Source organism: Bombina bombina, chromosome 6, assembly GCF_027579735.1.
Source record: "Bombina bombina isolate aBomBom1 chromosome 6, aBomBom1.pri, whole genome shotgun sequence".
In the NCBI taxonomy this organism is placed as follows: domain Eukaryota; kingdom Metazoa; phylum Chordata; class Amphibia; order Anura; family Bombinatoridae; genus Bombina; species Bombina bombina.
Genome location: NC_069504.1, coordinates 979,636,098 through 979,659,548, shown reverse-complemented (window position 1 = coordinate 979,659,548; position 23,451 = coordinate 979,636,098). Strand labels below are relative to the sequence as shown.

The 23,451-nt window shown below is 40.0% G+C and overlaps 1 protein-coding gene across 2 annotated transcripts in view; it reads left to right on the top strand.

Moving 5' to 3' along the window:
- Positions 1-23,451, top strand: part of TBC1D9B (TBC1 domain family member 9B) — a 424,635-nt gene that overhangs the window by 387,059 nt on the left and 14,125 nt on the right. For both annotated transcript variants that reach the window (XM_053718644.1, XM_053718642.1), the window contains 3 exons: positions 475-534; positions 8,606-8,665; positions 10,078-10,184. In XM_053718644.1, coding sequence (XP_053574619.1) covers positions 475-534; positions 8,606-8,665; positions 10,078-10,184 — 227 coding nt within the window. The remainder of the gene's footprint in view (positions 1-474; positions 535-8,605; positions 8,666-10,077; positions 10,185-23,451) is intronic.

The following is a 23,451-nucleotide window of genomic DNA, read 5'->3' as shown; positions in this document are numbered from 1 at the left end:
TAAGTACCTGCCTTGTCCCTCCCTTCATCCGTGTCCTAAAGCTTTGGTATTGGTATCCCACAAGTAATGGATGAACCCGTGGACTGGATACACCTTACAAGAGAAAACAAAATGTATGCTTACCTGATAAATTTCTTTCTCTTGTGGTGTATCCAGTCCACGGCCCGCCCTGTCACTTTAAGGCAGGTGTTATTTTTTAAAACTACAGTCACCACTGCACCCTATAGTTTCTCCTTTTTCTTACTTGTCTTCGGTCGAATGACTGGAGGTGGGGGTTAGGGGAGGAGCTATATAGACAGCTCTGCTCTGGGTGTCCTCTTGCAACTTCCTGTTGGGAAGGAGAATATTCCACAAGTAATGGATGAACCCGTGGACTGGTTACACCACAAGAGAAAGAAATTTATCAGGTAAGCATAAATTTTGTTTTCCTACATTATTTGTATCTTAGACCATATTTTTTTGTTGTTGTTGTAGACTCAGAAGGTCATGGAAATGGATCTGCAGCAGAGCATGGAAGCTCCCAGGAAAAGAAAGGTATTATATGATATATTATCCATATTTTTTAGACTTTTCATGGTACACTCTTGAGTATGTATGAGTGTGTGTGTATATATATATGAAACAAAAAAGTATATCCAGAACAAGAAAGTGAAAATCAGTTGTAGCTTTATTCTTTAAAATTGTATGATGACCACATACAGCAACACAGGGTTAGTGAAGACAAAACTTCTGACCGGTTTCGGTCGTATTGACCGTAATCATAGAATAACACCTGTTGGGAGGTGCACCCTTTTAAGTCTAACACTATATGTTGATTGGTTAAAAACAACAAGACTTCAAAATTTAACCCTATACATATCATAATGACATTCTGTGTAAATATTTAACATTTAGTGAGTGAACGAACAAATAGATGAAGATTAATAATACAAATAATACAAATAAAAATAGATCTCAAATATTATAGACTTATATGTATATTATGTATATTTGGGATGCCAATGACTTTGGAAATTCAACAGAGTAGAGCAAGAAAACACCTCATGCAAGATTTGGACACCTTAAATAAAATAAGATAAAATAAAATAAAATAACTACATCTTAGGTGCATATACATGTATGCATACATGCACACGCACATCAGTGCATGTACATGCATAAACACAAACATGCACTCGCTTATATTCCCTTCTCTGTGCATATACCTGCATGGGACAGCAATCAAAGTAAATATCTAATCTACACATAAGATGCTTGTTATGTGCATAATAAAAATTATTATTAAACCCAATTTAAACTTTGGTTAATAAGACATATTATAATATCCCATGCAAAGAAGCAATACTTGTATAAGATTCATAATCAGTGGGAGACTCAAAATTAATCAAGTATATGTAGTTTAACTTGAGTGTCTTATAACTAGCCATATTTTAATTTCCTTTACTGCAATAAGTAAAGCAACCTAACTGCAGTGGAGAGAAAATAATGGACGGTAATTTAGCATGATGGTTTATTTTTGCCAGTAGTTGATAACATCATACTCTGAGTTGTACCCATTAGGCAAAAGACACTTTGTTTTAAAAATCCAATAGATTTCTTGTTTGCTTAGGATGGACAATTTATCTCCACCTCTTGGTGGTGTGCCAATTTGTTCGATGGCCTGCCATTTGAAAGTTGTGACATCCTGATTATGAAATTCAATAAAATGAGTGGATAGAGCTGAACATGTTTTTTTGCTAGAGATATAAGACAAGTGTTCCCTTATGCGTTTGCCTACCTCCCTAGTAGTCCTACCTGTATATTGCCTCCTACATTGGGTGCATTCTATGATGTAAATGACATATTTGCTCCTACAATTTATGCATCCCCTAGTTTGAAATTCCTCACCTGTTATATGGGATTTAAATGTGGGAGAAATATTAATATGATCACAGGAGGTGCATACTTTTCTTCCACATTTAAAGGTGCCATTATGTTTTAACCAAGATGAGCCGGAGGTGCCTGTTGTTTGTAACATACTGGGAGCCAAAATATTCCCTATTGTCACATTTCGTTTTGGTACAAACATGCACCCTTGTTTTACTTCATCTTTTAGTTGTTTGTCTCCCATAAGAATGGGTAAGTTATTTCTAATAATTCGACATACATCATCATATTGATTAGAATATGACGTAATGAATCTCAATTGTTTTTTTGTGTCACACTGGTGTTGTTTTTGTGTTTGTTTTTTTGACTCGTGCGTCTCCATTCCATCTTTAATTTCAAAAAAGGCCTTATCAATTACTTTGCTGGGATAACCTCTCTTAAGCATTCTTGATTTCAGATCTCTGCTCTCTCTCTGGAAAGCATCTTCTTTCGTACAATTCCTTCTTGCCCGCAGGAACTGACTTTTGGCAATTCCTTTGAAGACGTGCCGTGGATGGCAACTGCGGGCATGAAGGAGATTGTTTCCTGAGATAGGTTTCCGATAGAGAGCTGAGTTGACCCTGCCTTCCTGGATATCTCCAATAAGGGTAACATCCAGGAAATTAACTGTTTCTTTCTGCCACTCACATGTGAACTGTATTCCCACCTCATTGATATTCAGTAGCTCAACAAATTCTTTTGCCGATTGTTGGTCCGAGGACCAAACAATAAGCAAATCATCAATGAAGCGGATGTACAAAACAATGTGATTAAATCCAGAGGTACTACCTCCATAGACATGGCACCGCTCCCACCAACCCATAAAAAGGTTGGCATATGAGGGGGCAAATTTTGCCCCCATAGCGGTGCCACGTCTCTGGAGGTAGTGGCGTCCTTGAAACATAAAAAAATTATGTTCCAATAAAAATTTCACAACCCTGACTACCAAAATTTTAGATTCAAATGATAAATCAGAGAAAAGGTTCAAATAGAATTCGATAGCTTGGAGACCCTGTGAATGGGGAATCGAGGAGTACAGTGATACGACATCAATCGTCAACCAACTGTACTCCTCCCTCCAAACCACTGGCTCCAACCTCTGTAAGGCATGTGATGTATCACGAATGTAACTTGGTAATAGAGTCACCATGGGTTGTAACAGATCATCAACCCATTTAGACAATGGCTCTAAAAGAGAGCCAATACCTGCCACTATGGGTCTCCCCTTGATATTGATAAGACTCTTATGTACTTTTGGGAGGTGGTGGAAGATGGGCGTCACAGGATCAGCAACCAGACAGAAATTGGCTGTTTCCTGATCCATGAGACCCTCCTCCACCACCTCATCCAAAAGAAGAGACAATTCTCTAGTGTACTGTTTGGTAGGATTATTAGACAAAACCATATAGGTGTCACTGTCATTAAGTTGCCTCATGGCCTCGGCCACATAATGTGACTGATCCATTACAACCACGCTCCCGCCTTTATCTGACTGCCTGATCACAATATCTTTGTTGTTTTGTAGCTTTAACAATGCTTCTCTTTCTTTTATGGTCAAGTTAGAAGCATTCTTGTTTACAGAGTTAGATAGGTCTGTTAAGTCATCTACCACTCTTTCATGGAAAACTTCTAGTATTTTACCTCTAGTTTTAGTAGGGTAAAAATTAGATTTGTTCTTCATTTTAGATCCAACCCCACTAGCTTGTAATGCCTCATCCCTTTGATTAATACTACTTAGATCTTCTAGATCAATAAGAGTACAAGTATCAGCAAAAGAAAGTTGTGGGTTTAATGCAATTTGTTGCTGAGGAAGAACCAAATTACCAACATTGGACTCATTATTCGTTTTAAAGAACTTAATTAAAGTTAATTCCCTAATTAGTTTATTGAGATCAAGTATAGTTTGAAAAAGATTGAATTTTCTTGATGGAACAAAACCAAGGCCTAAATTAAGTACTCTAATTTCCAAATCAGATAGTGTATAGTTGGAAATATTAATAACCATGTTTATTGGTATTTCTTCACTTTGGCATTTTTCCCTCTCAAAGTATATCTTTTCTGTTCTGTCTGTCCTTTCTTTGTCTTTACTGGATCTATAACTTCCCTGTTTCCCCCTCCCTGGAATTGTTTGGGGTCCTCGCGAAAAACCTGAGGAGTGGATTTATGTATTTGTATTTGGTTACTAGTGGTGCCATTAGTTTTTGGTCTAGTCCCTTGATCTGAGTGTCCTTTAAGAATACCTTTTTGTGTGGTGGTTGGTACACATATTGCTGCTGGCATGTCTGGGATCTCATCTCTTTCATTACTAGAATTTGCATCATCCCCTGAAATATATTCAAAGCTTGATGCAAACCTATCCTCATCACTACATTCATTCTCAGAGTCCGAAAAAGTGACCTTTTTGGCACTTTCTGTAGGATTCGAGTTTCCCTCATTTCCTGATTGTTTATTTCGTCTATTGTAGCGCCTTCTTTTGTTTCTATTTTTATTACTCTTATTTCTGGGTGTCTGGTTGTCATCCTCTTCTTGGTTAAACCAAGATTTATTTCTCTGTTTGCGTCTCCAAACATATACAGTACCCAGAGAATAATCCTTTTGATCCCTAATAAATTTTGTGTGTTTTGTCTGTATAACCAATTTTTTAGATTCTTCTATAGTGTTTTTGAAAATCTGTTCAAATTTAGCGTAAATATCACAATTAGAAAATTTTGACATTTCATTCTCAATATTGTTAATCTTACTTTTAACGTCACACAACAATGTATCCTTGTATTCAATTAGTAAAGATATCAATGTTAGAGAACAATCAGAAAGTGCTTGATTCCATCTAGCTATAAACAATTCATCTTTAACATCATATGTGGGAAATTTATTTAGCCTAAGGCCTCTCGGCACCATCTTTAATGCCAAATACTTTGATAGAATCCACTTATTCCATTTTAATTTTTGCTCTTTTAGTTTAAGGTACTCATAGTCCTGAAATAAATCCCCCAATTTTATATTGGGAGAATCACAATTAAAGACATCTTCCAGGTTTAGACAGTCCAGATTATCTTCATCTATGTCCTTAAATGAATATGTATTTTCCATGGTGTATTGGTCAAACACAATTAAAGGGACTTCATGCACACTCTATAGCTATAATGAGAGCTTATACTGTGGGTGCAAGTGCTAACAAATGTAGTTACAGTCCATGGGAAAGACGTATACCAAAATGAAATGTCCTTTAAACAAATCTTCTCCTTTATCCAGTTATTATTCATAAAAAGACACCAATGAGGGGAATTCAATAAACAAAATAGACTGGCGAACCAGTCTTGGGAGCGTGGTGTCTGTATGAATTTTAGCAAAATATATGTATTGCTAATGGTACTATTGTAGCCGGAGTAGTTCATAAATCACAAAAGTTAATAGAAGCCATAATGCAGGGGTCCGCTCTGCGTGTTTGTACCCATAGCCGGCAATCTGTGATTCTAAATATGAAATCAAAAACCAGCAATACCAGTGCGCTTAAATAAATAAAAAAAAACTTAGCTGTTTAGGAACTAGCGGTATGCTCACTCACCCACCAAAGATGAAAACGTGAAGAGTCTCCAATCGGTGTCAAGCTGTAGTTGGAATAAGCCAGTGTCCTATGGTAGCTTACATGCACAGACCGCAAAAAGCCTTTCTTCCTGTGCTGGCTCCGTGTGGCGTACCACGTGGTCAGGACCTGGCCAATCCACTTACTCTTGGTGACGTCACCGTCAGCTGGGGACTTGGTAACCAATCAAACGGTGCAGTCCTTCTCCATATTGAGCAACTTGTATTCAATTCACAAGATGATATCCTCGATGACGTCACCTTCAGCCGAGGGACTCTGTGTCCAATCAGATGGTATGGTCCCGTCGTTTGAAAACTTCTTGCTTTTAAAAGTTATATGTTCGTATATTGAAGGCACTCTTAGTATAATGGGGGTGGGTGATACAATACCGCTGTTCACAGCCAAATGATATTCTGGGCGCAAATCCTGAAGGAGATAATTGCTTGGTATCCCATAAACTTGGAAAGTTCTTGTTCTGGGCAAGAAAAGTGGATTCCCCACAATCCACAAAATATGAAACAAAAAAGTATATCCAGAACAAGAAAGTGAAAATCAGTTGTAGCTTTATTCTTTAAAATTGTATGATGACCACATACAGCAACACAGGGTTAGTGAAGACAAAACTTCTGACCGGTTTCGGTCGTATTGACCGTAATCATAGAATAACACCTGTTGGGAGGTGCACCCTTTTAAGTCTAACACTATATGTTGATTGGTTAAAAACAACAAGACTTCAAAATTTAACCCTATACATATCATAATGACATTCTGTGTAAATATTTAACATTTAGTGAGTGAACGAACAAATAGATGAAGATTAATAATACAAATAATACAAATAAAAATAGATCTCAAATATTATAGACTTATATGTATATTATGTATATTTTGGTTCATATCAAGCCTGTCATTAAGTCAATCTCTCCTCCTTGGAGTCTTAATTTGGTTCTGAGGGCTTTACAGGCTCCTCCGTTTGAACCTATACATTCTCTGGATATTAAATTACTTTCTTGGAAAGTTTTGTTCCTTTTGGCCATCTCTTCTGCTAGAAGAGTTTCTGAGTTATCTGCTCTTTCTTGTGAATCTCCTTTTCTGATTTTTCATCAGGATAAGGCGGTGTTGCGGACTTCATTTAAATTTTTACCTAAAGTTGTGAATTCTAACAACATTAGTAGAGAAATTGTTGTCCCTTCATTGTGTCCTAATCCTAAGAATTCTCTGGAGAGATCTTTACATTCTTTGGATGTAGTAAGAGCTTTGAAATATTATGTTGAAGCTACTAAAGATTTCAGAAAGACTTCTAGTCTATTTGTTATCTTTTCTGGTTCCAGGAAAGGTCAGAAGGCTTCTGCCATTTCTTTGTGGTCTTGGTTAAAGTCTTTGATTCATCATGCTTATGTGGAGTCGGGTAAAACCCCGCCTCAAAGGATTACGGCTCATTCTACTAGGTCAGTTTCTACTTCCTGGGCTTTTAGGAATGAAGCTTCTGTTGATCAGATTTGCAAAGCAGCAACTTGGTCTTCTTTGCATACTTTTACTAAATTCTACCATTTTGATGTTTTTTCTTCTTCAGAAGCAGTTTTTGGTAGAAAAGTACTTCAGGCAGCTGTTTCAGTTTGATTCTTCTGCTTATTATTTCAATTTTTTGATTTGGGTTGTGGATTATTTTTTCAGCGGAATTGGCTGTCTTTATTTTATCCCTCCCTCTCTAGTGACTCTTGCGTGGAAGTTCTACATCTTGGGTATCTGATATCCCATACGTCACTATCTCATGGACTCTTGCCAATTGCATGAAAGAAAACATAATTTATGTAAGAACTTACCTGATAAATTCATTTCTTTCATATTGGCAAGAATCCATGAGGCCCACCCTTTTTGTGGTGGTTATGATTTTTTTGTATAAAGCACAATTATTCCAATTCCTTGTTTGATGCTTTCGCTCCTTTCTTATCACCCCACTTCTTGGCTATTCGTTAAACTGAATTGTGGGTGTGGTGAGGGGTGTATTTATAGACATTTTGAGGTTTGGGAAACTTTGCCCCTCCTGGTAGGAATGTATATCCCATACGTCACTAGCTCATGGACTCTTGCCAATATGAAAGAAATGAATTTATCAGGTAAGTTCTTACATAAATTATGTTTTTGTGTACCAAACCTGGGTTTCTTCCTAAGGTAGTATCTAATAGGAATATCAATCAGGAAATTGTTGTTCCGTCACTGTGTCCTAATCCTTCTTCAAAGAAGGAACGTCTGTTACACAATCTTGACGTGGTCCGTGCTTTAAAGTTTTATTTGCAAGCTACTAAGGATTTTCGTCAAACATCTGCATTGTTTGTTGTCTACTCTGGAAAGAGGAGAGGCCAAAAGGCTTCGGCAACTTCTCTTTCTTTTTGGCTAAGAAGCATAATCCGTTTAGCTTATGAGACTGCTGGCCAGCAGCCTCCTGAAAGAATTACAGCTCATTCTACTAGAGCGGTAGCTTCCACATGGGCTTTTAAACATGAGGCCTCTGTTGAACAGATTTGTAAGGCGGCGACTTGGTCTTCGCTTCATACTTTTTCTAAATTCTACAAATTTAATACTTTTGCTTCCTTGGAGGCTATTTTTGGGAGAAAGGTCTTACAGGCAGTGGTGCCTTCCGTTTAAGTACCTGCCTTGTCCCTCCCTTCATCCGTGTCCTAAAGCTTTGGTATTGGTATCCCACAAGTAATGGATGAACCCGTGGACTGGATACACCTTACAAGAGAAAACAAAATTTATGCTTACCTGATAAATTTCTTTCTCTTGTGGTGTATCCAGTCCACGGCCCTCCCTGTCACTTTAAGGCAGGTGTTATTTTTTAAAACTACAGTCACCACTGCACCCTATAGTTTCTCCTTTTTCTTACTTGTCTTCGGTCGAATGACTGGAGGTGGGGGTTAGGGGAGGAGCTATATAGACAGCTCTGCTCTGGGTGTCCTCTTGCAACTTCCTGTTGGGAAGGAGAATATTCCACAAGTAATGGATGAACCCGTGGACTGGTTACACCACAAGAGAAAGAAATGTATCAGGTAAGCATAAATTTTGTTTTCCTACATTATTTGTATCTTAGACCATATTTTTTTGTTGTTGTTGTAGACTCAGAAGGTCATGGAAATGGATCTGCAGCAGAGCATGGAAGCTCCCAGGAAAAGAAAGGTATTATATGATATATTATCCATATTTTTTAGACTTTTCATGGTACACTCTTGAGTATGTATGAGTGTGTGTGTATATATATATAGCAAACAGTGGGTACAGCACAAAAATATATAGACAGTCCAATTTTTAGGTGCAATTCTTCACCCAAACTTTAGTGATCCAGGGGCATGTATGCTGGAGAGACCTGCAACTCCTCTCATACATAATCTCAATATAGAAAAAAGGTAGCGTCATAAAATTACTATCTTTATTGAAGTAACATGCAGATAAAACAGCAACCTTTCGGGTCCACCTGACCCTTAATCATGATGTGTAGATATATTTAAAAAAAAAAGCAATGGTTTTGTGACTTGCTCTAAACAAATTGACTTTATTCAGCCACACTAATACTTCTGTGTTACATGAACCCTATCAGACTACAAGAATAACTGAAGTATAGAATAGCTAACAGGCCTAAGTATAGAGTGGAATTGTGCCCTGTATTTCAGGAAACAATTGTTGTGTGATTCAGTTTGTTGATAATGAGTTGCCTGACTGCAATATCATATGACACCTTCTCATACTTCTGCCAACTATTGTATATTAATTTTCTACATAGAAATTATTCTTAGAGTTGTATCAGGCATTTACAAAGAAAATGCTCTAAAAGGAGTGTTAGGCCCACAAAATTACTTTCCACCCATGAGCAGTGTAGTGTGAAAAGAATTTACCATCATTAAAAATCAAGTGGAGTTTAAGTGATGAGATATGTTAAAAAAGTGTGCTAAACTCACCCTTTCTGTGCTGTTGCACAGCACTAAATTTAGCGGCTCCGGCCGCCCACGGCACATCGCTCTCCTTCAATGAGGTGACATTTGCACCTCTGAACCAATAGCCGTGCGTGTCAACTGACAGTGTTCTGTATGCACGCACGGCTATTAGTTTAGAGATGCAAGCAGCACTTCATTGGTAGACAAGCGATGTGCCGTGGGCGGCCAGAGCCGCTGAGTTTAGCTCTGTGCAACGGCACAGAAAGGTGAGTTTAGCACCCCTTTTTTACATATCTCATCTCATCACCAGACTCAACTTGATTTTAAGTGATGGTAAATCCTAGCGTTTGTTAAACGCTTGGACTTACCATCACTTTAAATCAGGAATTCAACTTCTATGATTATGAACCTCTTTCTATAAAACAAATTATTTTTTAATCACCTCATGATATTATATCCCCTGAGAGTCATGGTGGGTAAAAACCTACTTACTCTTAATTGCCCTAACTATTAAATCTCACTATTTCCAGGCACTATTTTAAATTATGATTCAGAATTTTAATTACGTAATGTAGGTAAGCACAGCAAATGTTCATGGTTAATTCAAATTCACATTCAATGATTTTGATGGTAAAATAATATCAATACTTTTATTTACAGAAGAGAAGACAAATAGTCCTCCTGATTACAAATATTATCTTCGTATGTGGGCCATCGAAAAGGAGCGCAAGAAAGAAACAATCAAAGACTTGCCAAAGATGAACCAGGTAACAACACTTTTTTTGATGTATCTATGGAAAATCTTGAAACTATTAGGGCTAGATTATGAGTGGCGTGTTTTTGTGCGCGTCGGAAGTAGTGCACGTATTACAAATTGAAATTAAAAGCAATTGAATTTAACTCTCATAGGAATATTGCAACTTCAGAGCTCTGGTTAACTGTTACGCTCAAATAAAATAAGCAATTGCACAAAACACATAAAAAATGCATTTAAAAGTACAGTTAAAGGGATAGTAAACACAAACATTTTCTTTTATGATTCAGATAGAACATACAATTTTAAACAACTTTCCAATTTACTTTGATTATCAAATTTGCTTTATTCTCTTGTTATACATTGCTGAAGGAACAGCATTGTGCTACTGGCAGCTAGCTGAATACATCTAATTAGCCAATCACAAGAGACAAATGTGTGCAGGCACCAATTAGCAGCTCCCACTGGTGTAAAAGTGTGTATTCTTTTTCAAAATGGGATACTAAGAGAATGAAGCACATTTGAAAATAGAAGTGAATTTAAAAGTGTCTTAAAATTACATACTTTATATGAATCAGGCAAGTTTAATTTTGACTTTTCCTATCCCTTTAAACTCATAATAACACTATCTAAAAAAAAAATTTTTTAATTGCAATAAAAAGTTATAAAGGCTCAAAGATATGAGGTCTCAGCTGTTAGAAAAAAAAGTTGCAAAGGGCTTTAACATAGAGATACCTACATATGCATGTCTTAAAATGTATATAATATGTGTGTGTGTATATATATATATATATATATGTGTGTGTATATATATATATATATGTATATATATATATATACACGTGCTTTGGAGCCCTTTGCAGTCAAGTAGCTGAAAACATGTAAAATTATATGTATGCAATATTCATATTTAACCCCTTAGTGACCAGAGCACTTTTCCATTTGTTGACCGTTTGGGACCAGGGCTATTTTTACATTTCTGCGGTGTTTGTTTTTAGCTGTAATTTTACTCTTACTCATTTACTGTACCCACACATATTATATACCGTTTTTCTCGCCATTAAATGGACTTTTTAAAGATACCATTATTTCCATCATATGTTATAATTTACTATAAATAAAATTATAAAATATGATGAAAAATGGAAAAAAAACACTGTTTCTAACTTTGACCCCCAAAATCTGTTACACATCTACAACCACCAAAAAACACCCGTGCTAAATAGTTTCTAAATTTTGTCTTGAGTTTAGAAATACCCAATGTTTACATGTACTTTGCTTTTTTTTTGCAAGTTATAGGTTTTTTGCAAGTTATAGGTTAAGTAGCACTTTGCTATTTCCTTACCATTTTTTTTTTTTTCAAAATTAGCAATAGTTACATTGGAACACTGATATCTTTCAGGAATCCCTGAATTTCCCTTGACATGTATATATTTTTAGTAGACAACCCAAAGGCCCATTTTGATATATTTCATGCCACCATTTCACCTCCAAATGCGATCAAATTAAAAAAAATTCACAAACTTTTTTTTTACAAACTTTAGGTTTCTCACTGAAATTATTTACAAATAGCTTGTGCAATTATGGCACAAATGGTTGTAAATGCTTCTCTGGGATCCCCTTTGTTCAGAAATAGCAGACATATATGGCTTTGGCGTTGCTTTTTGGTAATTAGAAGGCCGCTAAATGCAGCTGCGCACGACACTTGTATTATGCCCAGCAGTGAAGGGGTTAAATTAAGTAGCTTGTAGGGTTAATTTTAGCTTTAGTGTAGAGATCAGCCTCCCACCTGACACATCCCACCTCCCTGACCTCCCTCAAACAGCTCTCTTCCTTTCCCCACCTCATAATTGTCACCGCCATCTTAAGTACTGGCAGAAAGTCTGCCAGTTTAAAAATAACGGCCTTTTTCTTTTTTTTTGTGTATATATATATATATATATATATATATATATATATATATATATATATATATATATATATATATATATATATATATTATATAAAGTGTAGGATCCCCCATTACCCCCCAACCTCCCTGATCTCCCCCCCCCCCAAATAGCTCTCTAAGCCTCCTCCTTCGACCAATTGACCGCCATCTTAGGTACTGGCAGCTGTCTGCCAGTACCCAGTTTACTAACAAATTTGACCTTTTTTATCAATAATATATTAACAGCCCATTTTCTGTAGTGTAGCTTCCCCCCTACTCAATACCCTACCCCCTCCTGGATCCCTTTCCAAACCATTTTTTCCCTCTACCTTTCCCTGTCCCTCTCTCTCCCTTTCCTTTGTGATTTATGTCCGTGCGCACTACCATGCCCCGCCTCCTCACGCGATTACAGACACTGGGTTACAGGATCCGGAACAAGCACCAGCGATCGGCCGTCCACCCGCCTCCCTGCAATGGCTCCCACCCACCAACGATCAGCATCATCGCTGGCCAATGCAGAGAGGGCCACAGAGTGGCTCTTTCTGCATCTTGTGCTTAAAAAAGGTATTACAGTGATGCCTCAATATCAAGGCATCACTGCAATCATGATCGCTTCCAGAGCTTCAAACCCCAGAGGATGTGTCAGGTACGTCCTTGGTCCTTAAGGGTATTTTTTTGTAAGACGTGCCTGACACATCCTTGGTCGTTAAGGGGTTAAAGGGAAATTTTCTTTCATGATTCAGATAGAGAATACAATTTTAAACAACATTCCAATTTACTTCTATTATCTAATTTGCTTCATTCTTTAGATTTCCTTTGTTGAATAAATAGCAGTGCACATGGGTGAGCCAATCACACGAGGTATCTATGTGCAGCCACCAATCAGCAGCTTCTGAGCCTATCTAGATATTCTTTTCAGAAAAGGATATCAAGAGAATGAAGCAAATTAGATAAAATAAATAAAATAGAATGTTGTTTAAAATTACATGTTCTTTCTAAATCATGAAATAAAAAAAATTGGGTCTCATGTCCCTTTAATAAAATGTTTAAGGGACAGTCTACTCAAGTTTTATTGTTTAAAAAGATGGAATTTGAATCTAGTGCTTTCAGTATTACAAGGTCCTCCTTTTAAACCAATGCATTCTGTTGATGTACAACTTTTATATTGGAAAGTACTCCTTAGCTAGGATAGTTTCTGAGTTGTCAAACTTGTACTGTGATTCTCCATTGTTAAAGGGAAAGCCTTCTTGAAAAATGTTCTTGTTTAAAAAGATAGATAATCCCTTTATTACCAATTTTCCAGTTTTGAATAACCAACACATTTATATTAATATACTTTCCTTCCTAAGATAGGGAGAGTCCACGGCTTCATTCCTTAATGTTGGGAAATACAACACCTGGCCACCAGGAGGAGGCAAAGACACCCCAGCCAAAGGCTTAAATATCACTCCCACTTCCTCATTACCCCAGTCATTCTTTGCCTTTCGTCATGTTAGGAGGTGGCAGAGAAGTGTCAGAAGATTCTGAGACTCCTGAAAAAGGGTATCTACCCTTCGAGATAGGACTGGCGTTTTATGTAGTCATGTCAACCTCTCAGTGAGAGTATTGATGAAAGTTAGAGTCTGGAGATGCAGGGAAAGTTTTTCTGCAAAACCATCCAGACTACTTCTAACAGCTCCTAAGTAATCAGTGTTGACGAGTTTCACTGCCTGCTTTCTATCACTCAAGTCCATATCAGGAGCGCTGCTATAAGACTGTCACATTTGAGAGGATGTGTTCTGTTCCACAACATGGATCCTGGAGGTAAGATTGTTTCAATTTTTACACATAAAACGCTATAACAGGGTCACAATGTGGCTCCTTTACACCTTGATAGGATCCAGGGTTAATATCCTCTGAAGGGGGTTTATTGAACAGTTGGGGTTAATTAATCAGTGTATTAATTATTTACATGCTGCTTTGTGTGATTTTTTCCTGGGCTGAAAGTGTTGCACAGCTCCTATTACTTGCTGTAGTTGTAATAACAGGGGAAGTACTGTCTTGCACTCCATGTGACCAGGTGTGGTCTATGTTCATTTCCTCCATTCCGGCTGAGACTTGAACCTGAGGAGAACGCTCTCCTCTGTTAACTGTCTGGGTCTAGGAGGTGGTGAGTGCCCCAGCCATTGGGAGTATAAAGGTGCAGTTTTCTATAATAAAAAAATGTTTTTGTGTCCTCCTGTGGGTATAACCTGAGCTATAGAGGACTCTGAAATGTTAGAAGGTACTCCTTCTGTACTAAATCATACCTGTTTGTATTGTGAGGAGCCAGTGGTTTTCCCGCCGACTCAATTATGTTCCACATGCCTTAACACCATTATAAAGTCTAAGAAGGGAGACAAGCCTGCTAAGGCTCTTAGTCCCTCTGAGCCGTCTACCTCTCAGGACTCGGCGTCCCGTGAGATTACTACCTTTGCTACATTATCCACTCCACATGCAGTTCCCTGTAGCACATCTAATCCTCCATCCGGAGGGAGCCTTCTTCCTGCGGACTTTGCCGCGCAGTTACAAGCGGCGGTGTCTGCGGCCCTTGTTCTAACAAACACAAGAGAAAGGTTAAGCATAGCTCTCCTGACCTGGAGTCATCTAAATATGTATCGGATTTAGCTATTATGTCCCAGTTATCCGATGAGTTAACCTCTCAAGCTTCAGAGGGTGAACTTTCTGTGTCACAGTCCTTAGCATCTAAGTCTCCTGCTGCGGAGGAACCGTCCTTTAGATTTAAAATTGAGCACTTGAGTTTTTGTTTAAAGGAGGTTCTGTCTACGTTAGAGGTTCCAGAGGCTGCGCTGCCTGAAGAACCTATGATACCTAAGTTAGACAGATTTTACGAAGACAGGAAAGTTCCTTTGAATTTTCCTGTGCCGGTTAAGATGGCAAACATTATTAGGAACGAATGGGAAAGAATTGGTTCTTCCTTTTCCCCCTCGTCTACTTTTAAAAAGTTGTTCCTGGTCCCGGACTCTCAACTGGATTTGTGGTGCTCCATTCCTAAGGTGGATGGTGCTATCTCTATGCTTGCTAAACGTACTACTATACCTCTTGAGGATAGTTCTTCGTTCAGAGAGCCGATGGATAAGAAAATGGAAACCTTTCTGAGAAAGATGTTTCAACATATGGGATTTTTGTTTTAACCGGCAGCTGCAGTTGCCACGGTTGCCGGAGCGACTCTTTGTCAGAACTCATTATATATTCAAGACAGAATTAAAGCTCTAAAAATTGCTAATTCTTTTATCTGTGATGCGAACATGCACATTATTTGCCTAAATGCAAAGGCCTCTGACTTTGCGGTCCTAGCCCGCCGGGCGCTCTGGTTGAAGTCTTGGGCTGTGGATATGACTTAAGTCCAGACTCCTTTCTCTTCCCGTCAAGGGAAAGATTTTATTTGGTCCAGGCCTGGACTCATTATTTCTACGGTTACCGGAGGCAAGGGTGCCTTCCTACCGCAAGATAAGAAGAACAAGTCTAACGGACGACAATCTTCTAATTTTTCTCCAACATAGGTGTGTCCGGTCCACGGCGTCATCCTTACTTGTGGGATATTCTCTTCCCCAACAGGAAATGGCAAAGAGCCCAGCAAAGCTGGTCACATGATCCCTCCTAGGCTCCGCCTTCCCCAGTCATTCTCTTTGCCGTTGTACAGGCAACATCTCCACGGAGATGGCTTAGAGTTTTTTGGTGTTTAAATGTAGTTTTTATTCTTCAATCAAGAGTTTGTTATTTTAACCTCTTAAGGACATATGACGGAATTTTTCCGTCATAAAACAATTGAGGAAACTGAAAGCTGTGTCCTTAAAGGGTTAAAATAGTGCTGGTATGTACTATTTACTCTGAAACAGGAAAGAGATGAAGATTTCTGTTTGTAAGAGGAAAATGATTTTAGCAACCGTTACTAAAATCGATGGCTGTTTCCACACAGGACTGTTGAGAGGAATTAACTTCAGTTGGGGGAAACAGTGAGCAGACTTTTGCTGCTTGAGGTATGACACATTTCTAACAAGACTCGGTAATGCTGGAAGCTGTCATTTTCCCTATGGGAACCGGTAAGCCATTTTCTTAGTTTAAGTAAAAGAATAAAGGGCTTCATTAGGGCTTAAAAAACTGGTAGACATTTTTCTGGGCTAAAACGATTACTTTACTAAGTATATTTGGCAGATTATTACTTTTAATAGTTGTTAAATCTTGGGGATTGTTTTAATAAAAACGGCAGGCACTGTATTGGACACCTTTTTCACTGGGGGCCTTTTCTAGTCATAGACAGAGCCTCATTTTCGCGCCTCTAATGCGCAGTTGTTTTTGGAAAGCATGGCATGCAGATGCATGTGTGAGGAGCTAAGAACCACTGAAAAAGCTTATAGAAGGCGTCATTTGGTATCGTATTCCCCTCTGGGCTTGGTTGGGTCTCAGCAAAGCAGATACCTGGGACTGTATAGGGGTTAAATGTAAAAACGGCTCCGGTTCCGTTATTTTAAGGGTTAAAGCTTTCAAATTTGGTGTGCAATACTTTTAAGGCTTTAAGTTACTGTGGTGAAATTTTGGTGAAATTTGAACAATTCCTTCATACTTTTTCACATATTCAGTAATAAAGTGTGTTCAGTTTGAAATTTAAAGGGACAGTAACGGTTTTATTGTAAAACGTTTTTTGTGCTTTGTTGACAAGTTTAAGCCTGTTTAACATGTCTGAACCATCAGATAACGATGTTCTATATGTATGAAAGCCAATGTGTCTCCCCATTTAAATATATGTGATATATTTGTGTCATAATGTCCAAACAAAGTAGGGATAATAATGCCATAGATATGATATTGCCCAAGATGATTCCTCTAATGAGGGGAGTAAGCATGGTACTGCATCATCCCCTTCTGTGTCTACACCAGTTTTGCCCACACAAGAGGCCCCTAGTACATCTAGTGCGCCAATACTTATTACCATACAACAATTAATGGCTGTAATGGATAATTCTATTGCATGCATTTTTTTCCAAAATGCCTACTTATCAGAGAAAGCGTGATTGCTCTGTTTTAAACACTGAAGAGCAAGAGGACGCTGATGATATCTGTTCTGACATACCCTCACACCTATCTGAAGGGGCCAGGAGGGAGGTTTTGTCTGAGGGAGAAATTTCAGATTCAGGGAAAATTTCTCAACAAGCAGAACCTGATATTGTAACTTTTAAATTTAAATTTCAACATCTCCACGCACTACTTAAGGAGGTATTATCTACTCTGGATGATTGTGACAATTTGGTCATTCCAGAGAAATTAGGTAAGATGGACAAGTTCCTAGAGGTTCCGGTGCCCCCCGATGTTTTTCCTATACCCAAGCGGGTGGCGGACATAGTAAATAAGGAGTGGGAAAGGCCCGGCATACCTTTTGTCCTCCCCCTATATTTAAGAAATTAGTTCCTATAGTCGACCCCAGAAAGGACTTATAGCATACAGTCCCCAAGGTCGAGGGGGCGGTTTCTACTCTAAACAAACGCACTTCTATTCCTATAGAAGATAGTTGTGCTTTCAAGATCCTATGGATTAAAGGTTAGAGGGTTTGCTTAAAAAGATGTTTGTTCAGCAAGGTTACCTTCTACAACCAATTTCATGCATTGTTCCTGTCACTACAGCTGCGTGTTTCTGGTTCGAAGAACTAGAAAAGTCGCTCAATAAAGAATCTTCGTACGAGGAGGTTTTGGACAGAGTTCAAGCTCTTAAATTGGCTAACTCTTTTTTATTTTAGATGCCGCTTTGCAATTAGCTAGATTAGCGGCGAATAATTCAGGGTTTGCTATCGTGGCGCGCAGAGCGCTTTTGCTTAACATCCCTTTCAAGGGTAAAACACTGTTTGGCCCTGACTTGAAAGAGATTATTTCAGACATCACTGGGGGAAAGGGCCACGCCCTTCCTCTGGATAGGTCTTTTAAGGCTAAAAAGAAGCCAAATTTTCGTCCCTTTCGCAGAAACGGACCAGCCTCAAATTTTACACCCTCTAAGCAAGAGGGTAATACTTCTCAAACCAAGCGAGCCTGGAGGCCGATGCAAGGCTGGAACAAGGGTAAGCAGGCCAAGTCACCTGCCACTGCTACCAAAACAGCATGAAGTGTTGGCCCCCGATCTGGGAAGGATCTGGTGGGGGGCAGACTTTCTCTCTTTGCTCAGGCTGGGGCAAGAGATGTTCAGGATCCTTGGGCGCTAGAAATAGTTTCTCAAGGTTATCTCCTGGAATTCAGGGAACTACCCCCAAGGGGAAGGTTCCACGGGTCTCAATTATCTTCGAACAGGCATTCTTACACTGTGTAGAAGACCTGTTAAGCATGGGAGTGATTCATTCTGTTCCATTAGGAGAACAAGGGATGGGTTTTTACTCCAACCTGTTCATAATTCCCAAAAAAGAGGGAACATTCAGACCTATTTTAGATCTCAAGATTCTAAACAAGTTTCTAAGGGTTTCATCATTCAAAATGGAAACCATTCGAACGATCCTTCCTACCATCCAGGAAGGTCAATTCATGACCACGGTGGACTTAAAGGATGCGTACCTACGTATTCCTATCCACAAGGAACATTTTCGGTTCCTAAGGTTCGCCTTTCTGGACAAGCATTACCTGTGGCACTTCCATTCGGATTAGCCACTGCTCCAAGGATTTTCACAAGGGTACTAGGGTCCCTTCTAGCGGTGCTAAGACCAAGGGGCATTGCAGTAGTACCTTACTTGGACGACATCCTGATTCAAGTGTCGTCTCTGTCAAAAGCAAGGGCTCATACGGACATTGTCCTAGCCTTTCTCAGATCTCACAGGTGGAAAGTGAACATAGAAAAAAAGTTCTCTGTCCCCGTCAACAAGAGTTCCCTTCTTGGGAACAATAATAGTTTCCTTAGAAATGAAGGTTTTTCTGACAGAGGCCAGAAAATCAAAACTTCTAAGCTCTTGTCAGGTACTTCATTCTGTTCTTCTTCCTTCCATAGCGCAGTCCATGGAAGTAATAGGGTTGATGGTTGCGGCAATGGACATAGTTCCTTTTGCACGAATTCATCTAAGACCATTGCACCTGGGCATGCTCAGACAGTGGAATGGGGATTATACAGACTTGTCTCCGACGATACAAGTAGATCAAATAACCAGAGATTCACTCCGTTGGTGGCTGACCCTGGACAACCTGTCACAGGGAATGAGCTTCCGCAGACCAGAATAGGTCATTGTCACGACCGACGCCAGTCTGGTGGGCTGGGGCGCGGTCTGGGAACCCCTGAAAACTCAGGGTCTATGGTTTCGGGAAGACTCTCTTCTCCCGATAAACATAATGGAACTGAGAGCGATATTCAATGCTCTCAAGGCTTGGCCTCGACTAGCAAAGGCCAAATTCATAAGGTTTCAATCAGTCATCATAACGACTGTTACATATATCAACCATCAGGGGGTAACAAGGAGTTCCCTGGCGATGGAGGAGCATCCGGGGGAGTGGGAACTCCATCTGGAAATCTTTGCCCAAATAACTCAATTATGGGGCATTCCAGACTTGGTTCTGATGGCCTCTCGTCAGAACTTCATGGTCCCTTGTTACGGGTCCAAATCCAGGGATCCCAAGGCGACTCTATTGGATACAATAGTAGCACCTTGGATCTTCAACCTAGCTTATGTATTCCCACCGTTTCCTCTCATTCCCAGGCTGGTAGCCAGGATCAATCTGGAGAGGGCTTCGGTGACCTTGATAGTTCCTGTGTGGCCACGCAGGACTTGGTATGCAGACCTGGTGAATGTGTCATTGGCTCCACCATGGAAGCTACCTTTGAGACAGGACCTTCTTATTCAGGGTCCATTCGAACATCCGAATCTGGTTTTCCTCCAACTGACTGCTTGGAGTTTGAACGCTTGATTTTATCAAAGCGTGGGTTTTCAGATTCTGTAATAGATACTCTTATTCAGGCTAGAAAGCCTGTAACTAGAAAAATTTACCATAATATATGGAAAAATTATATCTGTTGGTGTGAATCTAAAGGATTCCCATGGAACAAGATAAAAATTCCTAAGATTCTTTCCTTTCTACAAGAAGGTTTGGAGAAAGGATTTTCTGCGAGTTCTCTGAAGGGACAGATCTCTGCTTTATCTGTTTTACTTCACAAAAGGCTGGCAGCTGTGCCAGACGTTTAAGCGTTTGTTCAGGCTCTGGTTAGAATCAAGCCTGTTTACAGACCTTTGACTCTTCCCTGGAGTCTTAATCTAGTTCTTTCAGTTCTTCAAGGGGTTCCGTTTGAACCCTTACATTCCATAGATATTAAGCTATTATCTTGGAAAGTTTTGTTTTAGGTTGCAATTTCTTCCGCTAGAAGAGTTTCTGAGTTATCTGCTCTGCAGTGTTCTCCGCCCTATCTGTTCCATGCAGATAAGGTGGTTTTTACGTACTGAGCCTGGTTTTCTTCCGAAGGTTGTTTCCAACAAAAATATTAACCAGGAGATAGTTGTACCTTCTTTGTGTCCGAATCCAGTTTCATAGAAGGAACGTTTGTTACACAATTTGGACGTTGTCCGTGCTCTAAAATTCTATTTAGATGCTACAAAGGATTTCAGACAAACATCTTCCTTGTTTGTTGTTTATTCTGGTAAAAGGAGAGGTCAAAAAGCAACTTCTACCTCTCTATCTTTTTGGCTTAAAAGCATCATAAGATTGGCTTATGAGACTGCCGGACGGCAGCCTCCTGAAAGAATCACAGCTCATTCCACTAGGGCCGTGGCTTCCACATGGGCCTTTAAGAACGAGGCTTCTGTTGATCAGATATGTAAGGCAGCAACTTGGTCTTCACTGCACACTTTTACCAAATTTTACAAATTTGATACTTTTGCTTCTTCTGAGGCTATTTTTGGGAGAAAGGTTTTGCAAACCGTGGTGCCTTCCATCTAGGTGACCTGATTTGCTCCCTCCCATCATCCGTGTCCTAAAGCTTTGGTATTGGTTCCCACAAGTAAGGATGACGCCGTGGACCGGACACACCTATGTTGGAGAAAACAGAATTTATGTTTACCTGATAAATTACTTTCTCCAACGGTGTGTCCGGTCCACGGCCCGCCCTGGTTTTTTAATCAGGTCTGATTATTTATTTTCTTTAACTACAGTCACCACGGTATCATATGATTTCTCCTATGCAAATATTCCTCCTTTACGTCGGTCGAATGACTGGGGAAGGCGGAGCCTAGGAGGGATCATGTGACCAGCTTTGCTGGGCTCTTTGCCATTTCCTGTTGGGGAAGAGAATATCCCACAAGTAAGGATGACGCCGTGGACCGGACACACCGTTGGAGAAAGTAATTTATCAGGTAAACATAAATTCTGTTTTTCGTTCTGACAAATCCCAACGACAACAATCCTCCTCCAAGCCCGAGCAACCCAAGAGTACTTGGAAGCCGGCTCAGTCCTGGAATAAATCCAAGCAGAATAAGAAGCCAGCCAAAAACAAATCGGCATGAAGGGGCAGCCCCCGATCTGGGATCGGTTCATGTAAGGGGAAGACTGTGTCTCTTTTTTTCAGATGCCTGGTTCAAGGACGTACAGGAACCATGGGTCCTGGAGGTGGTATCTCAGGGATACAAGATAGGCTTCAAATCATATCCGTCAAGGGGCAGATTCCTTCTCTCAAATCTGTCTACCAGAAAAGAGGAATGCCTTTCTAGGGTGCATTCGGGATCTAGCCTCCTAAGGAGTTGTTGTCCCGGTGCCTATCGAAGAAAGAGGTTTGGGATTTTATTCAAACCTTTTCGTTGTGCCAAAGAAGGAGGGAACTTTCCGCCCAATTCTGGACCTAAAGTGCTTTAACAAATTTCTCAGTGTCCCTTCTTTCAAGATGGAGACGATAAGGTCCATCCTTCTATTAATTCAGGAAGGCCAGTTTATGACCACTTTAGATCTGAAGGACACTTACCTTCATGTTCCAATCCACAGGGAACAATTTCAGTTCCTGAGGTTTGCATTCCTGGACCAGCACTTCCAGTTCATTGCCCTTCCGTTTGGCCTAGCTACTGCTCCAAGAATCTTTACGAAGGTTCTGGGGGCTCTTCTAGCCATTGCCAGAACTCAGGGTATTGCAGTAGCCCCATACTTGGACGATATTCTGGTGCAAGCACCATCCTTTCTTCTTGCAGAAGAATTCTCGTAGTCCCTTTTCAGTCTTCTTCGATCACATGGGTGGAAGATAAACTTGGAAAATTGTTCTCTTATCCCAAGTACCAGGGTGGAATTCCTTGGTACTATAATAGACTCCATATCCATGAGGATATTTCTAACAGACCAGAGATATTGCAAGCTTACTTCGGCATGTCTTACCCTCCGGACCTCCTTGAGTCCCTCTTTGGCTCAGTGTATGAAGATGATTGGTCTCATGGTGTCCTGCATGGACATCATTCCTTTTGCCAGGTTCCTTCTCAGACCTTTACAACTGTGCATGCTGAGGCAGTGGAACAGCGATCATTCAGATCTGTCCCAACAGATTGTATTAAGCCAGTCGAGAGAATCGCTCTCTTGGTGGCTCTGTCCAGATCATTTGTCCCGAGGGACATGCTTCTTAAGACCATCCTGGGAGATTGTGACTAAGGATGCAAGCCTATCCAAATGGGAAGCTGTTTGGGGTGCCAGGAAGGCACAGGGGTTGTGGACTCAGGAGTCCTCCCTCCTAATCAATATTTTGGAACTACGGGCAATCTTCAAGGCATTGAAGGCTTGGCCACTTCTGGGTTTGTCCCAGTTTATCAGATTCCAATCAGACAATATAACCTCGGTGGTTTACATCAACCATCAGGGGGGGACGAGTTCCTTGGCGATGAAGGAGGTATCTCAGATTCTGGAGTGGACGGAGGCCCACAGCTGTTCGCTGTCAGCGATCCACATTCCGGGTGTGGACAACTGGGAGGCGGATTTTCTCAGCAGGCAATCCTTTCATCCAGGGGAATGGTCTCTGCATCCTGAGGTGTTTGCAGAGATATGCAATACAACAAGTGGGGGACGCCGGAGATAGATCTCATGGCGTCCCATCTCAATACCAAGCTACCCAGGTACGGATCGAGGTCGAGGGATCCCCAAGCGGATCTAATAGATGCACTAGCAGTGCTCTGGAGGTTTAAACTCGTATATATCTTTTTCCTCCATTACCGCTTCTTCCTCAAGTGGTGGCCCGCATCAAGCAGGAGCGGGTATCAGTAATTATGATTGCTCCATCATGGCCGCGATGGACGTGGTTCGCGGATCTAGTGGGAATGTCCTCATCTACTCCATGGAAGTTACCTTGTTGTAGAGACCTGCTGATACAAGGTCCATTTGTTCATCAAAATCTAGAT